At 36.9% G+C, this 23,453-nt stretch overlaps 1 protein-coding gene and 1 long non-coding RNA gene across 4 annotated transcripts in view; one reads left to right on the plus strand and one right to left on the minus strand.

The window, feature by feature from the left end:
- The window catches only part of evla (Enah/Vasp-like a), a 55,571-nt gene that overhangs the window by 28,627 nt on the left and 3,491 nt on the right, over positions 1-23,453 (plus strand). For 2 of the 3 annotated variants that reach the window (XM_028437590.1, XM_028437589.1), the window contains exons 2-13: positions 1,345-1,513; positions 2,271-2,451; positions 11,704-11,761; positions 15,517-15,566; positions 16,406-17,308; positions 19,052-19,299; positions 19,413-19,528; positions 19,727-19,754; positions 19,907-19,940; positions 20,770-20,830; positions 21,211-21,268; positions 22,636-22,693. In XM_028437590.1, coding sequence (XP_028293391.1) covers positions 1,345-1,513; positions 2,271-2,451; positions 11,704-11,761; positions 15,517-15,566; positions 16,406-17,308; positions 19,052-19,299; positions 19,413-19,528; positions 19,727-19,754; positions 19,907-19,940; positions 20,770-20,830; positions 21,211-21,268; positions 22,636-22,693 — 1,964 coding nt within the window. Of the gene's footprint in view, positions 1-1,344; positions 1,514-2,270; positions 2,452-5,310; positions 5,555-11,703; positions 11,762-15,516; positions 15,567-16,405; positions 17,309-19,051; positions 19,300-19,412; positions 19,529-19,726; positions 19,755-19,906; positions 19,941-20,769; positions 20,831-21,210; positions 21,269-22,635; positions 22,694-23,453 lie in introns of those variants that run through there. The other variant, XM_028437591.1, reaches the window with a different exon arrangement.
- Positions 11,677-16,424, minus strand: LOC114456075 (uncharacterized). Its single transcript, XR_003672785.1, has 2 exons — positions 15,503-16,424; positions 11,677-13,585 (listed from the first exon to the last, which is right to left on the minus strand). It is a non-coding gene; the product is annotated as an uncharacterized LOC114456075 (long non-coding RNA).

The raw sequence follows: 23,453 nt of genomic DNA on the forward strand, positions 1-23,453 counted from the left end.
AAAAGAGTTAAAAATCAACAATAAAAATTACCGTATTTTTTGGACTATAAGGCGCACCGGATTATAAGGCGCACCGGTTTGTTATTATTATTGTTATTATTATTAAGACGCTTTAAGCGAAATAAAATAGTCAGATAAGTCAAACTTTATTCAACTCATTAACAATAACTCTCAACATTGTTCAGGTTTAACACATAAAATACAGAACAATACACTCACTTTTTCAGTTCAGTATGTTGAAGCACAGTAGTTAATTTCATACATAAGGCGCGCCTGATTATAAGGCGCACTGTCGATTTTTGAGAAAATTAAAGGATTTTAAGTGCGCCTTATAGTCCAAAAAATACGGTAAAATATTAAGACATGAAACAGAGTTTAAAATCAACAATAAAGACATTAAAACAGAGTTTGAACTCATTATTAAAATCATTAAAACCAAGGTAAAAGTCAACAATAAAAACATTAAACAGGGTTTAAAAATCAACAATAAAAGTATTCCCCTCCTTTGCAGCATAACAACTAAAAGCTGCTTCACAATGTTTGCTGTGAACTCTGGTCGTCATCATCATGTGGTCTCATCTCATTTTATCTTCATTTTATCCTCAAAGTCAGTAAACACATCACCAGCCGTGTTTGGTTTTGCTTTTCTTGGCCCTCACGCGTTCGGTGTGTTGTCGATGAGGATCTAAATACTGACTGTCAGAGGACTGACTCGGCTTTTCAAGTGTCGAGAGTGACAATTAGAGCAGCTTTAAGTCACTTAGCAGGCTCGTCCAAATTAACCTCTCTTCTCTTCGTCCTCTCGTGTGTGCAGATACTGAAGAGATTTAAGCACCTGCAGGCGAGTGCGATGCAAACAAAACTTTCTAAACCCATGAATTTGAGTTGTTATTCGTACAAACTACAATTCACTGCCTCGAAGCATCTCTGTGTAAATTCTGGTGTTTAATCGCTCCCTAAATAAGATTATTTAATGCTTCCTTGCTGTGTGACTCCTAATGAGGTTGCAGCTGATGGCACACTAGAGGATCAAACGCTTGTGTTTTTTAAACAGTGTGTCATTATTCCACACACACCCTCCTGTGAATCGTTTTTGATGAGGCTACTTTGCAGTAAAAAAATAAATAAAAAAAAACCCGCAAAGGAAAGGAGATGGTTTCCCTGCTTCAGCAGATGGGTGGAGATGTTTTTATAGATCTTGGAAATAGCATCTTAGCCTGTACACTGCACACATGTGATGTGTAGCAGGAACTCAATCAACTCTCAATTCTCAAGATTTTTCGTTTTAAATAGAAAAAGCCACGTTTCATCTGATCCTTATGTTTTCTCCCTGTCTCTCTACAGTGAACAGAGTATCTGCCAGGCGCGGGCCTCTGTCATGGTCTACGATGATGCAAGTAAGAAGTGGGTGCCCATCAAACCGGGGCAGCAGGGCTTTAGCCGGATCAACATCTACCACAACACCGCCAACAACACCTTCAGGGTGGTGGGCGTCAAACTACAGGACCAGCAGGTGAGCAGCACCAGAAACCCAAATACTAAAAAATTAGCGACAGTGTGCAGGAAGCATGTACACATTGGCCGTCATTTATCAACCGTTTGTACGTTCAGATCCGAGCGTACGACGTGCGTTCGACCGTATTCACGCGAGCTTCGATATTTAGCAATTTTGACATGAACGTACGCTACGATCAGATCTGACCTTGTGTACGCAAATCTGAGTGTGGATTTGTGGCGCAGCACAGCAAAATCTGACTGTGTCAAAATAAAATATTAAACAGACCTCAGCTGTCATTTAAGCATAAGCAGCTCTGTGTTGGAGAATAAGGTCCTATTTCCTCCATACAGCACATCACTGGGGGCTGTACGAAGGTAACAGAACCTCATTCATGCTTTTAAATGTAAAGTGTACCGTATACTTTTGCAAATGCACTGCAGTATTTAATCAGTAATGTGATGAATTATTGGTGAAATTGGCTGAAATTGACATAATAAACACAGACAAGGGACAATATTTAGTCATTTTGAAGGTGTTTTATAAGGGTTTTGATTGTTAATTACTTTTAATGTGATAGGCCAATACAAATGTAATATTTCTGTGTGTCTCAAGGATCTCTGTTGTGCAGTTGTTTGCATTGCACACAGGGGGACAGACTTCACTTGCTCGGTTGCTGATCCTCTTCCACAGAGCGTCTAAATAGGCTAATTTAAGTCTATTTTTCACATGTTTAAAAAGCAAATGATTGTTTTGCTCTTCCGACTCCTTACAGGTTGTGATCAACTACTCCATAGTAAAGGGCCTGAAGTACAATCAGGCCACTCCCACGTTCCACCAGTGGCGCGACGCACGCCAGGTCTATGGGCTGAACTTTGCCAGTAAGGAGGAGGCCACCACCTTCTCCAACGCCATGTTGTTTGCCCTCAATGTCCTCAGCTCACCCGACAGTGGAGGTAGAGATTTTAATGCTTTGAACTTTTCTGAAAACGCTGATGTTGATTGAGGAATTTTTAAGTTTTCTATTGATCACTGTTGGATATAATCAATGTTAGAGTGCTTGTTTTGTGTGCTGGGGCATCCACAAACTTAAACACTAATATTGTTAATATTTTAAACAATGACATTGCTCAAAAATGGACCACCATGCATCTACCCAATAATTTGCTCCTCACCAACACTTAGTGATGCACGATATATTCAGTCCAGTTGCAACGTTTGCATCACTTTGTTTGTACTTTTGACGGAGCTGGTTTGTACGACTGCGTATTAAGGCCACATGAATATGAAAAAAAAATTGGACGCTACGAGATTAAAGTCGTAATATTTCAAGAATAAAGTTGTAATTTTATGAGAATGGAGTTGTACTTTAATACAAATTTTATGAGATTCAGGTCATAATATTTTGAGATTAAAATTGTAATATTTTGAGATTAAAATTGTAATATTTTGAGATTAAAGTCATAATATTTCAATATTCAATTCAATATTCAATATTTTTCTGTAAATAAAATTGAAATACAAACAGGATCTTGCCTGTTTTGTATTTATTTATTTATTGCATTTGTGCGTTATGTGGAATGTGGAACATTTAGTGACACTGTTATCAGTTTAAGAACTTTAAAGCCACTTTGCAGTAGTTTGCGTTTGTTCCGATGAAAGAATCAGACTGATTTGGTGAAAATAGCCTCTTTTGTGGAGGAGGAACTGGTTGGAAAAGGTCGACTTCAGAGTAATCGGTGTTATTATTGGGAATTCTGAGCGCTATACCCTCAGTGTTGGGAGTAACTACTTATTTTTTGTAATATATTACAGTAATATATTTCTTTTTTGAAGTTACTCAGTAGTGTAAGTCATTACAAAAGTAAAAAGTGGTAATATATCACTAGTTACGTATAAAGTAACTCAAGTTACATGCACATTTAATTTAAGTGCATATTTGCTTTGTTTTTTCACTGTTTGAAATTATTTGAGGAAGAAAAGATGATCGTTATAGTAAAATATAACTTATGGGGAACAAAAGAGAGCTTTCTGCTCCTGAAACAGCAGAAGTATTTGAAACAAAACTTAGAGCGATGTTATTGGAACACTATCGATGTGATATAATTAGTGTTCTGGACCAATAGTAACTCAAAGTAGTGTAACTCAGTTACATCTTAAAAAACAGTAATATTGTAATACAAATATATTACATTTTTATTCCAGTAACTAGTAATATAAAGATATTACAAGTTTAGAATAACTTACTCAACACTGAGTTTTTTAAGATACGGTTTTATTCTCATTAAGTTATGACTTTAATCTCGCAGTGCTCAGACTTCTGTTTATTTAGGTTTTTTATATAGGTTTGAGACGGTCACCGGGTCCCTGCTTCTCTTTACTTGAACACATTTTGAAAACTCACTACAGTCTGAGAACACAAACAAATGCTGTCGTTGTCAGAGGTGTAAATAGTACTACTCTACTCGAGTAAAAGTTACTTGATTTAAATTATCCTAAAGTACAAGTAAGTCATACATAAAATACTCAAGTAGAAGTAAAAAGTAGCTCATTAAATACTACACAAAGTTAAAGTTACTAGTTACTTTCACCCCCCCACGTTTATTTTTGGTAATAAATCTTGCCACGGTTCCCTTGCATACAGTAAACTTCCCATGTATAAACATCTTGCACAACTGGAACTTAATTTATTTTCCACAAAGGTGTCTTTTGTCAAAATTAACATTTAAAAAAAATTAAAATAACACCAATTAATTCAATTCAAAATCAAAAAAAAAAAAGTGATCAGGCTCTAAGTATAGCTACATTTATGAACTCTAAAACTGAGAAAATATACTCCATTCAACGCTGTTTTGGTGCCGTACATTACGTTAAATCCGATTGGTCGCTATGATGTGATGCATTTGATTGTTGTCTGGTTAATTCATTTTTTGCAGTTTGACAATGTCCATTGATCATTTTAAAATAAAAAAAATAATAATTTACTCACTAACAAGTGTGGATGTAGAAATGTATTGAATTACTTTACATCTTTTAGTAAGTAAAATTACTGATTTTGAAATATACAAGTACCCATAAAAGCAACTCAATTACAGTAACGTGAGTATTTGTAATCCATTACTTTCAACCTCTGGTAGTTTTTGATGAATTTTCAAACAATCCTCGGCTTGAACCCAGTTTTTCCCTCATTTTCAGCTCCTTGATCTGGTCTCGTTCCATATTTCTTTAAATCCTCACTGGGTGCTGAGTCATATTTAACTCGTGTTAGTCATTTCACCTATTAGTGCTGATGATGTCATGACTGTTTGGTGTTTATACATAGACCTTGATGTGACACTGTTAACGTTTAAAAACCAGTATTTATTATTAACCTCATCCCACATCAGCATCAGTGTAGTGTTCAACTAGACTGAACTCTACCGCTCCCTGCTGGTTCATAACCTGTACTGCACGTTAACCAACACACACACACAGACAGTGACTGTCAGTCTGTGTGTTTCATCATGCCTTTCTCATATTTTCAAGCTTCTTTCTGGTAAAAGTTTAATTTACTTATGTTCTTCCTTTTCTCGAGGTTTTTTTAAGCAGTAATGTGCTTACATTTGATTAAATCCTTAAAGCTAAACTTACACCTTCACAGCTGACTAACAACGTCCTGTCCTGACTGTCTCTGGTTTCAAGCTACTTATATACACTGTATGTGTGTGGGTGAGTGTCAAATACTGAGAAACTTTGTTTAGGTGTGTTCTGTCATCCCATCTTACCCATGTGACCCCCCCATTAGTGACTAAAATATCCGGTACAGATCATTGGGGTCGTAACCCTCCCATGGCAGCTCACGGCTTATCGTGGATGTATTTGGATGTGTGATAATGGCTCTTCTTATCACTAAGGAGAGATAATTCTTTTATTTATTTTTAGACAAAATATGCCTGCTTTTCATGTTACTTTATGTAAAATGTGGACGGGGTGAGTTTGGAAGCTTTGCTACCATGATGATGACTCCAGATATCTCTCCTGGTGTTCTCAGACGTGTTTCCTCCACTGTCATCACTCTCAGTAAGTGTTGAGCTGTGCAGATGTTGGTGCACCAGCCCAGATGTTGTTGTTTCTATCAGCAGCAGTACTAGGCTGTTGATTCTGGCTTGTGTATATTACGTAATCTCAGGGTTGGGGTCAATTATAATTGTAATTGTGTAATTGGTAATTAATTACATTTATGATGTAATTGTAAATAAGTTCGGATGAGTTCAGGTAATTGACTTTTTAATTGTAATTGGCATGAATATTCTAGAAAAACTGTCATTTACAATGTAATTAATCGCAAAACTGGGGAACCATGTTATAGTTCTATGGTTTACACATAGGTATACGTACTTAACAATTATTAAAATATGTTTCATATTAAGTTTATCTGTTAGTTCTCTAGAGGATCATTTTACTATTTAAAAATGTAAATCGAGGGGTATACAGACACAAAAAAGACCCATGTCTTAAATCAGCTTTAAAATACACAAAAAAATATCATCGATCTAATATGTATTTCATCTCTTGGTTACCTTGTTAGGCTTCCTTATGCATGAAAATATTGGTAATAATATTTCTGATGTGTGCGTCTGAGCCTTTACCCCAATATTTCAACTTTTTTTTTTAAACGGCTGTATAATACACAAAAAATATCATTGATCATCTAATATTTTTTTTTTCATCTCTTGGTTACCGTGTTAGGCTTCCTTATGCATGAAAATATTGGTATTAATTTTCCTGCCAATATACCCCTAGATTTCAACTTTTTTTGTTTTTTTAAAGGTACAATGATCCTCAAGAGAACTAACGGGTAAACTTGATCTGAAATATATGTTAATAATGGTTTACTACATAGGCCTATGTGTAAACCATAGAACTATAATATAGTTCCCCAGTTTTGTGCTTTATTACGTTATAAATGACAGTTTTTACAAGTTGTTCATGTCTATTACAATTACAAAGTCAATTATCTCAACTCAATTACGATTACAACAGCAATTTTTTCAATTAGGATTTTATTATTACATCATAATTGTGATTTATTGCCAATTACAATTATAATCGACCACAACCCTGGTTCTATATCATCGTGTGATACAAGTTTAATACTATTTCTTGAGGCTACATTTGGGGACGTTGAACCTCCTGCAGGAGGCATGATGTTCCTGCACAACGTGAGCAGGTACTGTATTTCCAAACACAAAGGTCTTGGTCTCATGAGTCTCAGTGATGAGTTTACAAGTCTGAACAAGTCCTGGTGTCCTCAGGGCTTTCTGTCCTTCTCTGACCTTTGCCATAGCAACAGAGTCATGTGTACATTGGATTCAGTGTAGAATACACAGGCCAGTGCCTCTTTAGAGTCGACTTTATTTGTATTTATTCTGTCAGGTAAAGGTTTTTTTTTTTTAATTTGCTGAGGTCTTTGGTTTCCCTTAATGGCCACAAAACACGGACGCGTTTCTTGCCTGAGTAGACGAGGATGAATGACTAATAATGCACCAAAGACTAGATTTTAGGTGGCGTTCTCTTGCATCATGTCCTATTTTTGTGCTTGCGTCACAGAAACCTGCAGTACAACGTCCTGCAGGTTTCTGCTTTGTCCTCAGGCATTCCAAAGTTAACCACGTTTTTAGAGAAGTGGTTTATAGGGTACCTGTAGTGGAAATGTATACAACAAAAAATGTGTTTCATGTATTACCAATAGACAAAGTGTGTGCACCTTTTTTTTAAAAAAAAAAAAAAAAAAAAAAAAAACACACATTAAAACGACTTTTTAGAACGATTTTATACCTTTGGGTATTTTGGTCAGGATATGACGCACTTATATTGATTCCTGTTAGCTACTGCTAGGCAACAGTGTTCTGTTGGTCCTCGCACTCTGAACAATGGTGGAGTGTAAAGCCAATGGTTGCTATAACAACAAGAGAAAAACCCCTGAGTCTCTAAACCAAATAACAACACTAAGTCAGAGTTAGACGTTGGCTTCATAATATTGGTACCGGATACTCATTTAAATTGTTAGGGTGGTGGCGAATCGTCCCATGAAAGAACAGATATACTTTCACGCAGCTTTCTTTCTCACCATATTTTTGTACTTCCAGCACCTAACTACTCAGCCATGTCTCGTTTCTGCTGGTATCAACAGCTCTGTCCATCAGGTAGTTGCTGGTTGCTGTCGTAACCTGGATGCTGCACTTTATCATAGTTCTGGACAATATAGACCAAAACTCATATCTCAATATATTTTCTCAAATGAAGTCTGACCAGAAAGACAATTCGGGGTTAAATGTGTTAATGCAAAATGCCACACAGGCACATTTATTAACAAACGGCTGCACAACATGTGCCAATTTTGGCTTTTTCTCCTCTAAGGGACAGCAAGTGTGAGTGAGTTCTTTATTGTGGATTGTTTAGGGGAAGGTGAGGGTTAGTACGCACTCAGAAATCTACTTATCGGTGCTTTGAATGCTGTTCTGAGAATCAGTGAAAGCAGCGACTCGTGAAACCAGTGTCTTCAAACAAAATAAGCTATTAAAATATTGATATAGGCAATATTGTAATTTTCAATATAGCCAAAATAAAAAAAAAAAACTTCCTACCTCCCACAATGCACCATTGCCGAAAGTGCATCATATCCTGACCAATATGGCGGCTTTACACACTTTATGCCCCAAGGTATAAATTTGTTCTAAAAAGTGATTTTAATGTGTTTTTTTTGTTTTGTTTTTCCATAAAAGGGTGCACATATTTAGTTTATTGGTAATACATTAAATACATGTTTTGTTATTAACATTTCCACCACATGCATGTACCCTTTAAATTCATCCTCGTCTAAAACGGACTCATCATTTTGATTATTCTCTGACCTTGTTTTTGTGTTTTCTTCCTCAATCATTTCTATTTTTCCTTCCCTGCGTTAAAAACTTTTACACGCAGAGATCAGTCCTGGTGCAACCAGTCAGAGGAGCATGTTCTCTGTCTGCTGCAGCTCTGTTGTCCCAGGATTGGTCAGATTTAGCCCCTCATATTCTTCAATTATGGCCGTGACAACATTCATCTGCCTGCGCCACGGCAGAAGAGGTGCTTGTTTATGGATAACGTCGATATGTAATTAAAGATGATGAAGGGATATGTAGAAGAGGGCGGGTGAGGTTAACAAGGCATGCTTTCACACTAGAATGGCCATTGAATTGTGTTTGTGTGCTGCTGTTTCATCACATAGCCCTGAAACATGTTCACTATTTCCTTTTAAAAGTCAAATTCAATCAAACATATTTATTTATTACATAAGTTAATTTAGTAGTTGGTTATTGTTAATATTTCCAGAAGTTAAGGCCTCAAATGTTAAAAATTGTGGTGCCGATAAATACAACTTAATAGCTTTACAGCAAACAGAAAGCCTTTGTTTACAAAGACTGCAGGCTTGAAGTCGTAACAGGGTGATTATTTTAGATGTTCTCATGCATTAAATCTATTCTGATGTAAAGTTTTGTAGCATTACTGTGTCTGTATTTCATTTCATCTGCTTTTCTTTTCTTTAAAGGCAGTATTTCCATCCGGTTGTAGAAATGTGTCAACCCCTCACACCTCCACTGCACATCAGATTACGTTATTTGCTTAATGTGCAGCCTTTTCTGACAGAGCAAATAATTACCAGGAGCTAACAGGTTTAGTTCTTTTACACAGATAAGTTTTTCACATACTTTAGGGGAATGTCAGGTTGACAAGGAGGACAAAGTGTCTTCAAGGCAAAACACTTGACTGCTGCATTTTATTTTCTACGTGGGTTCACTTACTGTAGTGATGCAATGAAACACACACACACACACACACACACCCTCAGGGTTTCATGAAAAAGTGCATTTTTGCCTGTTGCGTGTTGCAGTTTAAACATAAATTATGTATTCATATTAGCTATTCTGACTCATCGTTATTACCTGTGATGTCTTTTTATTGAACTTGTGAAGACAAAAGAAATTCAATGTCTTATGACTTTTTTTTTTGATTATTTTTATTGAATATAATAAAAAATGAATTAAAAACTTTGCACGAAATGTGTGATGAACACTACATATCAAAACTATAATGGATTAAAAATTGTACAAATTCAAGAAAATATACATTTTCCAGTCAAGAATTTTTGTCTTCAAACAGTGAAAGTGCTGTAATAATGTCCTATGACATCTGATATCAATCTAATATCAAAACAGTGAAAAAAGATTTACACTTGGCAGTCAAAACATGTCATTGGATCAAAGTAAATTTAAAGTAAATTTCCTGAATAAAGGAAACCTTAACATATTATTCAAAAAAGAAGACAAAATGAACTTGCTAGAATTAAAAAATATAATTATAATAAAAAATAATTATAATCACGATTAAATGAGTCATAATTGAAATCGCGATTATTCAAAAAAAAAAAAAATTGTCAACCAAAAAGTTATTTCTTTTTTGAACAAAACAATGTAAAATATAATATTTAAACATAAATAAACACTCAAATCAAGTACAAAACAAAACAAAAAAAAAAACCCTAAATCGTGGAAGTTTGTTTCAAAATCCTAATCAAATTTTGATTGCACAGCTTTACTTTCTTAAAAAGCAAGAATAGTCCAGTTTGGTTTGTTATTTCTAATGGAACTCCTGAAACGCTCTTCTACCCCATGCTATCCACACTGTGCTCCTACCAGTATAAACCAAAATATCCCCAGAGGCTGATCTCGCTGCGTCAGTGGGTGTTGAAGTTTAATGACTGGTATTCTGCTGATATCTGATAAGTGCTCTCTGTTAATAGCTTCTCCAGAATGAGGCCCTGACTCTGCTGGTTGTGTTTAAGTGTAAAACTGCCCCCAACCACTAAAAAACCCTCATTAAACAGCACTAATATATATATTTAAGATCAATACGCCGTTTTTTATTTTCTGGTTCGCTTTCATGGGAAGTATATTCACATTTATCTCAAGATTTTGCACCCAATTGCATAATATACCGTAGTGTTGGCGCTACTTTCTCATGTGGTTTAGCACTTAAAAGACTGTGGTTTGCAACATGTTGGGCAGATTACACCATATAAATGACTTACAGGCTGCTGCAGGGCAGAGTTGCTTATTTTAAGTTTAAGCACAACTTAGACTTATTTACAGAGCATGACTGTAATTTGTAATACCATTGGTCTCAATTATTCCCAGTTAATTAAAACTCATCCATTCTTTTCACAATCAGAATCAGAATCAGAATTCCTTTATTAATCCCAGGGGGAAATTGCTTATGTTACAACCACAGGGGAAAAAAAAATCACAATAAAAACATTAACAAAGAGGAAAGAAAGAATAAAAAATAAATAAGTGTATAATTAAGTAAAAGACTTTTAAAAATAAGGATCAGATACACACACATTACAGTAGTCGAAAATAAAGTAGGATAGATAATACTAATACTAATAATAATACAAATTTACAATTTATATACAAATATGATACAGATATTTCCAAAAAAAAATACAGATATGATTTATATATTTACAACAATCAAGCTTTGTTCAAGCTATAGGGCATACTGATGGAATGAATGAGTGATAACACACTTTTTAAAGAATCCTGTTGTGAATAAGTAGAATGAAACAGAATTTAGTGCCTCCTGAATGAATATACTTTTATAGTTTTTATCATTTCTGCTGTAAGACCAAGACTGAACCTTGTATTTTCAGTTCATGTTCCAATGAAGATCCATCATTATTATGATTAACAGTTTTAACTCAAAATAAACATTACAAAACCCCATATTTTTATGTTTTCGTTGCAACCCTCATTTTAAAAAACACTGTCTTAGAACACTAAAAAAAACCCCAGTCGCTTATGAGTATGGACGTTATTCCTAAAAATGGATTGATGTTCATGCCCATAATTGTTCACTTCTGTGTGTTAGCCCATGCCCAGTAATAGACTGGAGACTGTCTCAGTGTAAAACCTACTTAAATATTACATTACAGGACATGAGTTCTCATAATTATAAATAAATGGATGGCTGGATGGATGTTATGATCATGTGTTTTCCATGTGCTATTGTCATGAGGCATGTTTTTCCTGTATTAATCTTAAAAAATAATCAGGAATAATTAAATATCATTCTTGTGTTTTTGTTGATAATTTCTTTTCTTTTTTTTTTTCTTTTTTGTCTACCAGGTCCAGTTGTTCAGCGCCAAAATGGGCCGTCCTCCGAAGAAAGCGAGGCACAAAGGAGGTACAATCAAAGAAATGATAATGGTGACCAGTTTGAAAACAGCCTAAAATCTACATTTATCCAATAATGATTTGATATTGGATATAAAAAGTCTACACACCTCTGTTTAAATGCCAGGTTTTTGTGATGTAAAAAAATGACACCAAGATAAATACATTTTTTCCACCTTTAATGTGACCTATAACTTGTTCAATGCAATTGAAAAACAAACTGAAACCTTTCAGGGAGCTGAAGTAAAAATAAAAAAGTGAGAGAATGCCGTTGCAAAAATGTGCACACCCTCTTATAACTGGGGACGGGGCTGTGTTCGGATTTAACCAATCACATTCAAACTCATGTTAAATTGGAGTCAGCACTTACTCACCTGTCACCATTTAAAGTGTCTCTGAATAACTCCAAATAAAGTTCAGCTCTTCTAGTAGTTTTTCCTCACGTTTGTCGCCACATCTTCCAGCACAAGCCATGGTCCGCAGAGAGCTTCCAAAGCATCAGAGGGATCTCATTGTTCAAAGATATCAGTCAGGTGAAGGGTACAAAATAATTTCCAAGGAAGTAAATATAACGTGGAAAACAGTGAAGACAGTCATCATCAAGTGGAGAAAATATGGCGCAACTGTGACTTTACCAAGAACAGGACGTCCGTCCAAAATTGATGACAAGACCAGAAGAAAACTGGTCTGGGAGGCGTCCAAGAGGCTGACGGCAACATTGAAGGAGCTGCAGGAAGTTCTGGCAAGTACTGGCTGTGTCGTAGATGTGACAACAATCTACCGTCTTCTTTATATGTCTGGGCTATGGGGTAGGGTGGCAAGATGAAAGCCTTATCTTACGAAGAAAAACATCCAAGCCTGACTTAATTTTGCAAAAACACATTTGAAATCTGCCAAACGCGTGTGGGAAAATGTGTTATGGTCCCACAAAAACAACACTGCTATTCACCAAAAGAACACCATACCTACAGTGAAGCATGGTGGTGGCAGCATCATGCTTTGAGGCTGTTTTTCTTTCACTGGAACTGGGACCTTAGTCAGGGTGGAGGGAATTATGAACAGTTCCAAATGCAAGGCAGTGTTGGCACAAAACCTTCGGGCTTACAGTATGTTAGAAAGCTGAAGATGAAGAGGAACTTTATCTTTCAACACGACAATGACCCTAAGCACACAGCCACATCAACTTCACCAGAATAAGATTGAGGTTTTGGAATGGCTCAGCCAGAGTCCAGACCTGAATCTGATCTGTGGGGTGATCTGAAGAGGGCTGTGCACAGGAGATGCCCTCGCAATCTGTCACATTTGGAGCAGTTTTGTAAAGAAGGGTTTGCAAATATTGCCTCATCAAGATGTGCCACACTGATAGACTCTTACCCAAACAGACAGAGTGCTGTAATAAAAGCAAAGGGTGCTTCAACAAAGTATTAGTTTAACGGTGTGCATATTTATGCAACCAGGTTATCTTAAGTTGGTTTTTTTTCCCCTTTAAAGGTTTCAATTTATTTTTTAATTGCATTGTACAGGTTATGGGTCACAATAAAGGTGGAAAAAGTTCATTTATCTTGGTGTCAGTTTTTTACATCACAAAAATGTGGCATTTGAAAAGGGGTGTGTAGACTTTTTACATCTACTGTAGATCTCAATTATAGTAGACAGGGTAGAAGATAGTGTCAATCAAAGACACCTAATAAACATTCCATCTCTCACCAAAAAAACCTTTGTCATCACTGAAGAGATTAGTGGTGATAGCTGCATTCCAGGTTGAAGCAGTTCTCCCTTTGTATCGAAGAGGATGTAACAGGTCTCAGTCTTTTGGGTCATGATTGTGGCCAAACTTGTAAAAAAACAAATAAATAAATAAATTTAAAAAAGTAACATTCTTCAAATATTCTCTATCTAGTTCACACTTTGTTACCCAACTTATCTCAGTTACTTCAGTGCTCTCCACTGTTTTTAATTAATTAGGTTGAACGACAGTAGTGCTTATTGTCTAGACTAGAGATGGGAAACTGTCTGATCCGATGGCCTTATTATCAACATTAATGTCAGCATTTAGAATAATGACCAATTGGCGCAGTAATTCGAGGTTTTGTCCAGTTTTGTATATTAGTCTCTCATTTTGTGTGTTTTTGTTGTCGTAATTTTATTTATTGTTTGTCTTTTATAGGTATTATTTTCTATATTTGTGGGTGTTTTTTGAGTAATTTGTAACTTTGGGGGCCACACAAAACTACACAGAGGCCTCCAGTTGCCCATGTCTGGTCTAGACTGAGCCAGGCTTATACTGTAAAGCACTTTGTAATGGTTTCCTTTAGTTTTTTTGTTTATTTGTTTATTTCTACATTGGATCCCAATTAGCTTCCACCGTGTCGGCTGCTAATCTACCTGGGGTTCATTAAAAAAAAAATCTAGTACGTATAAGAACAAAAAAAAATTAAAGACAGTTAAAAATATATAGAAACATTACATAAAAAGGTACATCAAGACACATTTTCATTACACCAACAAACTAATTAAAAAAAAAAAAACATGATATACAGTATACATTAAGATTGGTAAAAATGTGATTTCAAAGATGTTTTAAATATGTTTAAAGTTGACGTGTCTTTCAGGTCCCTAGACAGTTTGTTCCGTAAGTTAAAGTAATTAGTATAGACTGTTTTTCTCAGTCTTGGCAGATAAGAGCATTAGTCCATATTATTTGGAGCAATATGAAAACAGTTCCAGTGATGTTGCATTAGCAACAAAATGAGGTCCTAATCAGTAAGAAATAACAAAAGAAAAAATGAATTGACTTGTTATTTATCTAATTTGTCAGATCAGCTGATTTTTCAATGCAGAGTTTGCATGTTCTCTCTAAAAACTCTCGAGTTTTCTATTTAAAATGATTCAAAGTGCAGTGCAGGGTTGGGGTCAATTACATTTTTCAGTTACAATTACGTTTTCAATTCCATGTTCAATCACAATTAAATTACAATTACAGTGACCAGCTTTTTTTTTTCTAATAAGAATTATTTTTTATCCTCAGAAAGTCAATCACAATTATGTTCTCAATTACTAAAGTTCAATTACAATTACAGAGCGTGAATCACATAACCTAATCCAATTTAACCTTTCTCTTGTGTTAGCTTACTGTTAGCATCTTTTATGATAACGGGTCCTAAAATCAGCTGTAAAATACACTATAAACAAATATATATCATCTAATTTATTTCCTATCTATTGGTTACATTGTTTGGCTTCTTAATCAATGAAAATATACATGTAGGTTTTAATGTTTATGGTGTGAGCATCTGAGCTTTTTTCTGTCAGTATACCGCTCGATTTATAATTTTTTTTAAATGGTAAAATGTGGGAGAGCTTGATATGAAATATGCTTTAATAATTAACTACATATGTGTAGAACTGTACATAGAACTGTATCATGGTTCCCCAGTTTTTGTGTTTAATTATTATTGACAATTTTAATAGAATTTTCATGGCAATTACAATTACAAAGTCAATTATCAAAGTCAATTACAATTGAATTATGATCACGACAGCAACAGATTTTTTAAATTATAATTAGGCCATATTTGTAACCCAACCCTGAGTGCAACACATCTGTTCCAATGCGGTGAATACATCTGTGTTCTATATGTGTTTTATTAAATGAACAACCCCAGCACTGCTCTGTGGAGTTGATATTTAATCAATGAAATGTTTGGAACTTTAACAAAAAAAAAAAAAAAAAAAAAAAAGCAGTGACAACCTTGCACTTGATAGGATGATGGAGCAACATCAGAAGGAGAGAGAGCGCCGGACGTCAGGATCAGGTGAGCCTTAGTCAAACACAGCCCCACCCTGTCATAAACACACACAGAGTCACAGACCTAAGGCGCTATGGAGACCAAAGGAAAAGACGTACACGCTCACAGTGATAGCTAATCAGTGCCTGGAGGTAAAAGGGTTATTTATTTAACAGGGCCTTTTTTTTTGTCTGTTTAAATGTAGTGTCGTCTCTGTGTGATCAGTAAAAGCTCGCTGTCCTTTCTCAAATGAAACCGCTGATTGAATGCCTCATAGATGAAAAACAGTGTCTTGATAAACAGGGAAAACAGGCTTCCTGCGTGTGGTTTGTGTTCCCATTTTAGTTTCAACCACACCTCCCCAGTCCGTCTTTATGCTTTCTTCTTCTTATCCATGCACACATAAGAAATGTTCAAGTCTGCCCTATTTAGTGCACATACAGACTTAAACATCCCCCCACCCCCTTTTGTCCCCCGGTGTCACTGACTGGATCAGTACCTTCCCGTCCCTGCAACATGCTCTACTGCCATCTCTTTCTTCCAGCTACTGTTGGGGGGAAATGCCATATGTTCTCTGATCATGGCTCAGTCATGTTGCATTCTGCTACTTATTATTTTTGTAATAATTTTTTAATTCTTTCTTATTTGCGGCTGGCTTATGTTTTTTGACTGCTCCTGGTTTTTTCTCATCTTTTTTACTTGCTTGGTTGCTCAGTTGGTTGCTTTTCATTCTCACGTTTTTCTCTTTTCTGTTTTCCTTTGTTTGTTGCCCTCCTTCGTCTTCGTATGCATCTCCTCTTCCCCTCTCTCTCTCTCTCTCTCTCTCTCTCTCTCTCACTCTGTCTCTCTCTCTTTACCCGTCACAGTCGTTTCCACTCTCCAATATAAAGTCTCCACTCCCCCCACCCACCCAGACACCCCTCCAGAGTACAGACAGTACAGAGCTAGCACACTGCCACCCTCCTACGCCCGCGTAGCCTCCTCTCCTCCATCATCCATCCCTCCCCCTCAGGAGAAAGAGGTGGGGGCTGCTAGGGACAAGGCCCAGCTCTCCTCACAGCTCTCCACCTCCCTTGCCTCAGCCTTCTCCCCGGTGCAGGCGGGTGTGATGACCCAGGGCCGACAGGTTCGTCAGATCCCCCTGTCCCCCCCCACGGCAGCACGTCACCTCCACCACCAGCAGCAGCAGGACATCATGCTCCCCCCTAAACACGGCACCTGGTCTGCCTCCCATTTGCAGCAAATGTACAATCAGATGCCCCCCTCCTCTTCCCCCCCGATAATGATGGCCATGCACATGAAGCAAGGCTTGCCCCCACAGCCAACGCTTCCATTAGCTCACCCGCTTCCACTTCTGAACCCCAGAATGAAGCCCCCACCTCTAGATCCTAACACTGTGACCACCTCCCACCATTACCCCCAGCAGCAGCAGCAGCAGCAGCCCCACCCTCACTCCAACGGCCAGCCGGATGGCTCCTACTCCCCTCACTCCCAGCATCTGCCGCACACACCTCAGTACTGTGAGGCTGTGCACATGCCCCCCCAGTCAGCTCAGGCACCCCCAGGCCACCAGCCCCAGTACCCCTCCACCTTCCACCCACAGCAGCATCAGCAGCAGCAGCAGGTGTACCACCAGCAGACTCAGCCCCCCAACACTTCCACTTCCTCCACTTCTTCCTCACCCCCCTCTTACACTGCCATGTCAGACGGGGGCTCGCCCAAGAAGACCCCCTCCCCTGTTCCCCAGACAGCCCTCATGGCCAGCAGCAGTAAGTATGTGGAGGAGAGAGGAGGAGATTGTCTCTCAGCAGAGGCGTGTTGTGTGTGTGTGTGTGTGTGTGTTTGTGTGTGTGTGTGTGTTTGTGCATGTGCAGAATGTCAGACCGACAAGGTCAGGTGTGCAAATGTTAGCGCGCTAATGGCAGCACCACACCCACACAGGTAGACAATTATTTTCAAAATGTACACAATCTATAAATCTTAAACACGCCCTCAGCTCTCTCTCTCTCACACACACACACACACACACACACACACACACACACACACACACTCACACACACACAGCAATTCTCAACTGGTGTGTCGGACCTAAATGGGAGTCACAGACTGGTTTTATTGGGTTTTTAAAATAATTCCTGTGCTTTACCTATGAAGGGGCGTGACATCTATAAACATTTTTTTCTAAATGGCAAAAATTGGTATTTTGTTTTCTTTAACACATAATATTTTTTAGTACCTTTATAGTCTGCAGCTACTTTAGTGAAATCATGATAATAATTTACTGTATTAAATGGCAACATTTTTTTTAATTAAACAGCATTTAAATAATTTCCCTAGATTGTAGTCACTGCTCAAGTACTGAAGCCCAGTCTGTGAAGAAGTTATGGCCAGTTTTATCTTTCCTGCACTTTGCGCTGCTTTAATTTAACATTAAAAAAAAAATTGTTAGATGGCGTGTAACAGTGTGTAACATGTGGTTTTATGGCTTTAACAATGTGTTTGGGCTCTTCATCATCCTACAGGCTAATTACAAGCCTCTGATGTGACTTCAGCCTGTTGTTGAATTAAAACTTAAACATTTGCCATGTCTAGATGTTTTAAATGGAACCCTAATAATCTAAGGCAGGGGTGTCGAACTCATTTTAGTTTAGGGGCCAAATACGGACCACTTTGATTTCAAGTAGGCCACAATTTCAACATGAACGTGTCGTAGTTCGCACTTCCACGTATAAATGATATATAAAATCTTAAAGGCATGAACAATAGCCAAGCAATAAGTGACAGACATCAGTTCGTGCAAGATCTAAGCTTGATTTTTACCTAATTTGGGGAAATTTTGTGAGATAAGTAAAAGAAAATTGCAGGATTTTGGTAAAATAGAGACTACAATTGCTTGCCATTGTGTGATATAAGCACGGAAAAACTATAAGCCCTGCAAATGTTGGGGAGTTTCATTGAATTTGAATATTTGGAGGTGCTGAGATATCTACAACTGAATTAGTTGGTAATTTACACAATGATTCATGCTTTCTGTCATTTTACTTTCTCCTGTGGGGCTGAATTAGATGCTGTAAAGGGCTGGATTTGGCCCCCGGGCCTTGAGTTTGACACATATTTCAAAGGAAGTAAAATAATTAGTGTTGGAAATACATAAGGCTGACATTACGCTGTCATTATTATGACATGGCACCCATCATTAGCATGAATAAGGTGTCATGAAGGCTGTCAATAAGTGTCGATCGTTACCCTAACCCCACTAGATCCCTCCCCAACCCAAAAAATGCCAACATAGCTCCAAAGGTGTCATCATTTAGGGAACGAGCCTTATGTATAAATAAAACTTCAAGTAAAGTGTTACCAAAAGTTCTCAATATGAATAAAAGTATCAAACTAAGAAAATGAGGATTATGTAAAAATCAGTCTTCATAGAAAACTTCTGAGTGGTTAAATGAATAAATAAATAATTTAACTCTTAACTTGGTAACCAAACACTAATATTTCCTTCCCAGGCCCTCCTGTGTCTGCAGGGCACCCGGCCATGCTCTCTGTAGCTCCGCCTCCTGCTCCAGCACCCATGGTTGGTCCTCCAGCACCACCTCCTCCTCCGGGGCCGCCGCCCCCGATGGCGGTACCCCCACCCATGCCCCCTCCTCTGCCCGCTGGTGGAGGGCCTCCCGGTGCCCCCCCTGGAGTCCAGCACCAACCCTCAGGGCTGGCTGCAGCTTTGGCTGGAGCCAAACTACGCAAAGTGCATCGGGTGAGCCTCTGGGGGGTGGGGTGGGGGGAAAATCCAGTCCTTCTGGTTTGATGTGTTATGATGTTATGAGTGGCTCCTGTGGGGACTGATGTGTGATTGTTTTTTCTCTACAGGATGAGAGCAGCCCACCTGGTTCTGGTGGAAAAAGCGACTCAAACCGGTCTAGTGGTGGCAGTGGTGGTGGGGGGGAGGGGCTGATGCAGGAGATGAATGCCTTACTAGCTCGCAGGTACAGCTTGTGTTCGACAGAAATACACAGAAAAACAACAGCTTTTTTTAACCATGTGATAAAGAAGCTGGCAGTAAAAATCTTCTTCTTTTTATTTTTTTTATTCTTATTCATTTTATTTGTATTCGTATTCTTCTATTCTTTTTATTTTTATTCTTATTATTCTTTTTATTCTTCTTTTTTTCTTCCTTTTTGTAGACGAAAAGCTTCAGAGAAGCCAGATGACGTAAGTTTACATAATCTGTTCAAATAAAAAAAAGTCATCAGAGAGTCTCCACATCAAATTTTTAATAATAATATAAACATATATATCCTCCTGATAAAAGTATGTTATTTATGTGTCAGAGGTGTAATGTGCTACTGGTGTGTTTTCTGTAGGATGACTCCAACAGTCGGGGGCAGAACTCAACAGGTAGAGGATCACCTCTTCTTTTCACTTTCTACGTTTATATATATATATATAATTCTCTAATGAGTGGACTGTACATCTAAGTGAAAGAATAATGTCATGTAAAGTGCTTTGAGTGATCAAAATAAGGCACTTTATAAATCTAATGCATTATTATAATTCTTATTATTATTATTATTATATTTATTATATATATAATAACAATAGCTTTAATTATATATATATATATATATATATATAATGTTGAATACTCATCAAGACCATTCTAATGCCCCTCAATACATTTTTACTGACAAAAAATAGATTTTTTAGGGATTTCACAACTTTTTTTAGGGGGGGCAAGATTTTATTTTTTCATGTTGCTACATTTTATTACAAACAATAAACCTCTCAATGCTAACATTAGCATGTTAGCCAACCGTTGCTACCTTTATGATCCTAACAGATGTATTTGATTATGAAACTCAACTCTAACCAAACAAAAGCCTTCAAGGACGTCATTATTTTATATCAGCTTGTATCTTGTTAGCTTAGCCAGGTGTTGATGTGATTAAATCTTTTAAGTTAATATTCATATCCTGGCCACTATTTACTTGAGGCTAAAATAACCTCTGATAAGCTCTAAAACACATATAAAATACACATACATAGGCTTGTTTCAGATTTTTAAATCAGTATTTGTGGTGACTATTTAGGGTTTTCACTTTGCACCATGAGCGCATGAACGGCTAAAAATCATCAGTGAGAAATATTTATTCCAAACAGTTACATATTTACAGCTATCGTGATCTCTCTTTTTCTCTCCTTTTGTGTGTTTTTTACTCATAATTAGATGCTGTGAAGAAGCCGTGGGAGCGATCCAACTCAGCAGAGAAATCCTCGCTGGTTTCCAGGTTTGCACAGACGTGTAGAGGCGGAGTTTGAAAAGTGTGATCTGATTAGAAAACGTTGGTTTTTAATGACTTGGATCAAAGTCTGTCGCTCTGGAGTGTGCTTTAGTTTGGAGTGGCTGTTGATTAGCTGATATAATCCTGATAACGTTTGCGGTTTTAAAGTATTCCCACCTTGTCCTTTAATGTGCGTAACTTAAGTTAACGTCTTCTGTTCGCTAAGGGTTAGCTCGCAGCTTTGTTTAAGACTACAGATGTGTTAAAAACATGCTATATTCAGGTTATTGAGGGTCATCTTATCCTTAAATTCATTTGAAAAACAGATTTTGTATCTCGCTAAGCTTTTACCAGGTTAATTGAAATGAAAAATGTGTGTGTTTCAGAGTGAGGCCCATCGGCAGTACGAGCGAATCAGATACAGAGTTTGATAAAATGAAGCAGGTGGGTGTTGGTTCTCTCTTTTCACTTTCAGGGATTGAAAACTGGGGTAAGATATGGAACTGCCTAAAACTGGGGTGTCAAACTCATTTTAGTTCAGGGGCCAAATACGGACCAGTGTGAGCTAAAGTGGGCCGCAGATTTTAGGCGGGAAAACGAGCTCTTTGTGATTGCAGACTCTTAAATCGAGCTCTGAGAATCATCAATGACATCTTCTGGTACTGGCCACCCTGGTAAAGCCATGTTCCAGCTCCTTCCCTCCTGGAGAAGATATCGTTCGTTGAGATGCAGGACATCTCGCCACGTTAACAGCTTCTTCTCACAAGCTGTTGTTAGGCTGAACAAAGCACTTTGAAGGCTTTTCTTGCACTTTATTGTTTTATTGTTGTATAGTTTTAAGTAGGCTGTATGTGTGTTTTTATCGCCTCGCTTCATAGTGTCAAATGTTTCCCTTTGTATTTTTACCGTGTTCATTATATTTGTCTATTTTGGTGTTTTGTTGTTGTGCACACTGGTGTATTTCTGCACAAATATTCCAATGTGATTTTACACTATTTGTGGAAATTATGTGATATAATTTCAGGAAAATGATGTTCCTGCAGTCATGTGTAAAAAGCATGGGAAAATTGTGATCCTCTGTATATTGTGAATTTTTGTATTTAGATATCTGAGCTGATTTATCTATAACTGAATTATTTTGTATGTCTTTTTAACTTTCTCCTGAGGGCCGAATTTGATGGTCTAAAGGGCCTGGATTTGGCCCCCGGGCCTTGAGTTTGACACACGTGGCCTGAAGGATAAAACAAAACAAAGCACCAACATCAACCAATTTGAAAATCTTTTTAAGTCATATACTGTTTAGTTAGTAGGTATAAGAAAAAATAGCACCAGTTTCACCTAGAACAGCAATAATATATATATATAAGATGTACTGTATATAATGGTATAAAATATATTAATACTTAATAAACATAATAAAAGGTATATATTGTGATAGATAATATTATTAATTTAGATATTACCTCACTATATTTTGTATTTAAAATGTAATTGATGAAATTTGTGGAGTAATTAAATAGTATATTATTACTATGTATGTGTGTATGTATGTATATATGTTTGATGTGCATGTATAAACTGTATATATAAAACTTTGTGTTGAATATGTATTGAATGTGTATAGTAAAAATAGTAACATTAGTTTTTTTGTGATGGGTTGGTGTGGATAAGCTTTTGCTACAGCCGACCACATTTTAGCTGATTAGTGAGACAACTGAGTGTTTTTTGTTTTTCTGAAGACTGGCGATAGAAAGTTTAAAAATTCACACCTTAAGACTCTTACACACAGTTTAACATTTGTTTCTCTTCAGGAAATCCTGGACGAGGTCGTCAGAGAGCTGCATAAAGTGAAAGATGAAATCATCCATGGTAAAGAAAGCACTTCACAAAGCCTGGGGTCAATTTACATTTCTCAATTACAATTACGTCTCTAATGATTCATGTTCAATTACATCTTCATTACGGCGACCTGCATTTTTCCAATTACTAATTAATCTCAATTACTGAGCCTGAAATGAATAACCTAATAAAAGTGAACCTTCCTCTTGTGTTAGCTTTCTGTTAGCATCTCTTTTGATAACAGGTCCTAAATCAGCTGTAAAATACACTAAAAACAAATATTTGTCATCAAATTTCTTTCTCATCTATTGGTTACTTTGTTAGGCTTCCTATTCAATGAAAAAATAGGTTTTAAATATTTTTGATGTGGGCGTCTGAGCCTTTTTGTGTCAATATTCCCCTCTATTTAATTTTTTTAAATGGTAAAATGTTTGAAAGCTTCATATGGATTTTCTTTTAATCATTGTGAACTACATATGTGTAGAACTGTACGTAGAACTGTAACATGGTTCCCCAGGTTTGCGTTGTAATTGACATTTTTTTTTATAGAATTTTCATGCTAATTACAATTACAAAATAACTCAATTACAATTCAATTATGATTACAACAGCAAAATATTTTTTACAATTACAAGTACCATTATGATTACATCATAATTGTAATGAATTATCAAATACGTGATTACGTTACTGTAATTGTGTTGCTTTTATGGGTACTCGTACTTTTTTGAGTATATTTTTAAATCAGGAATTTTACTTGTACTTAAGTACATTTTAAAAGTAGTAAAGT

The sequence above is a fragment of the Gouania willdenowi genome, chromosome 22 (assembly GCF_900634775.1).
Source record: "Gouania willdenowi chromosome 22, fGouWil2.1, whole genome shotgun sequence".
In the NCBI taxonomy this organism is placed as follows: Eukaryota; Metazoa; Chordata; class Actinopteri; order Blenniiformes; family Gobiesocidae; genus Gouania; species Gouania willdenowi.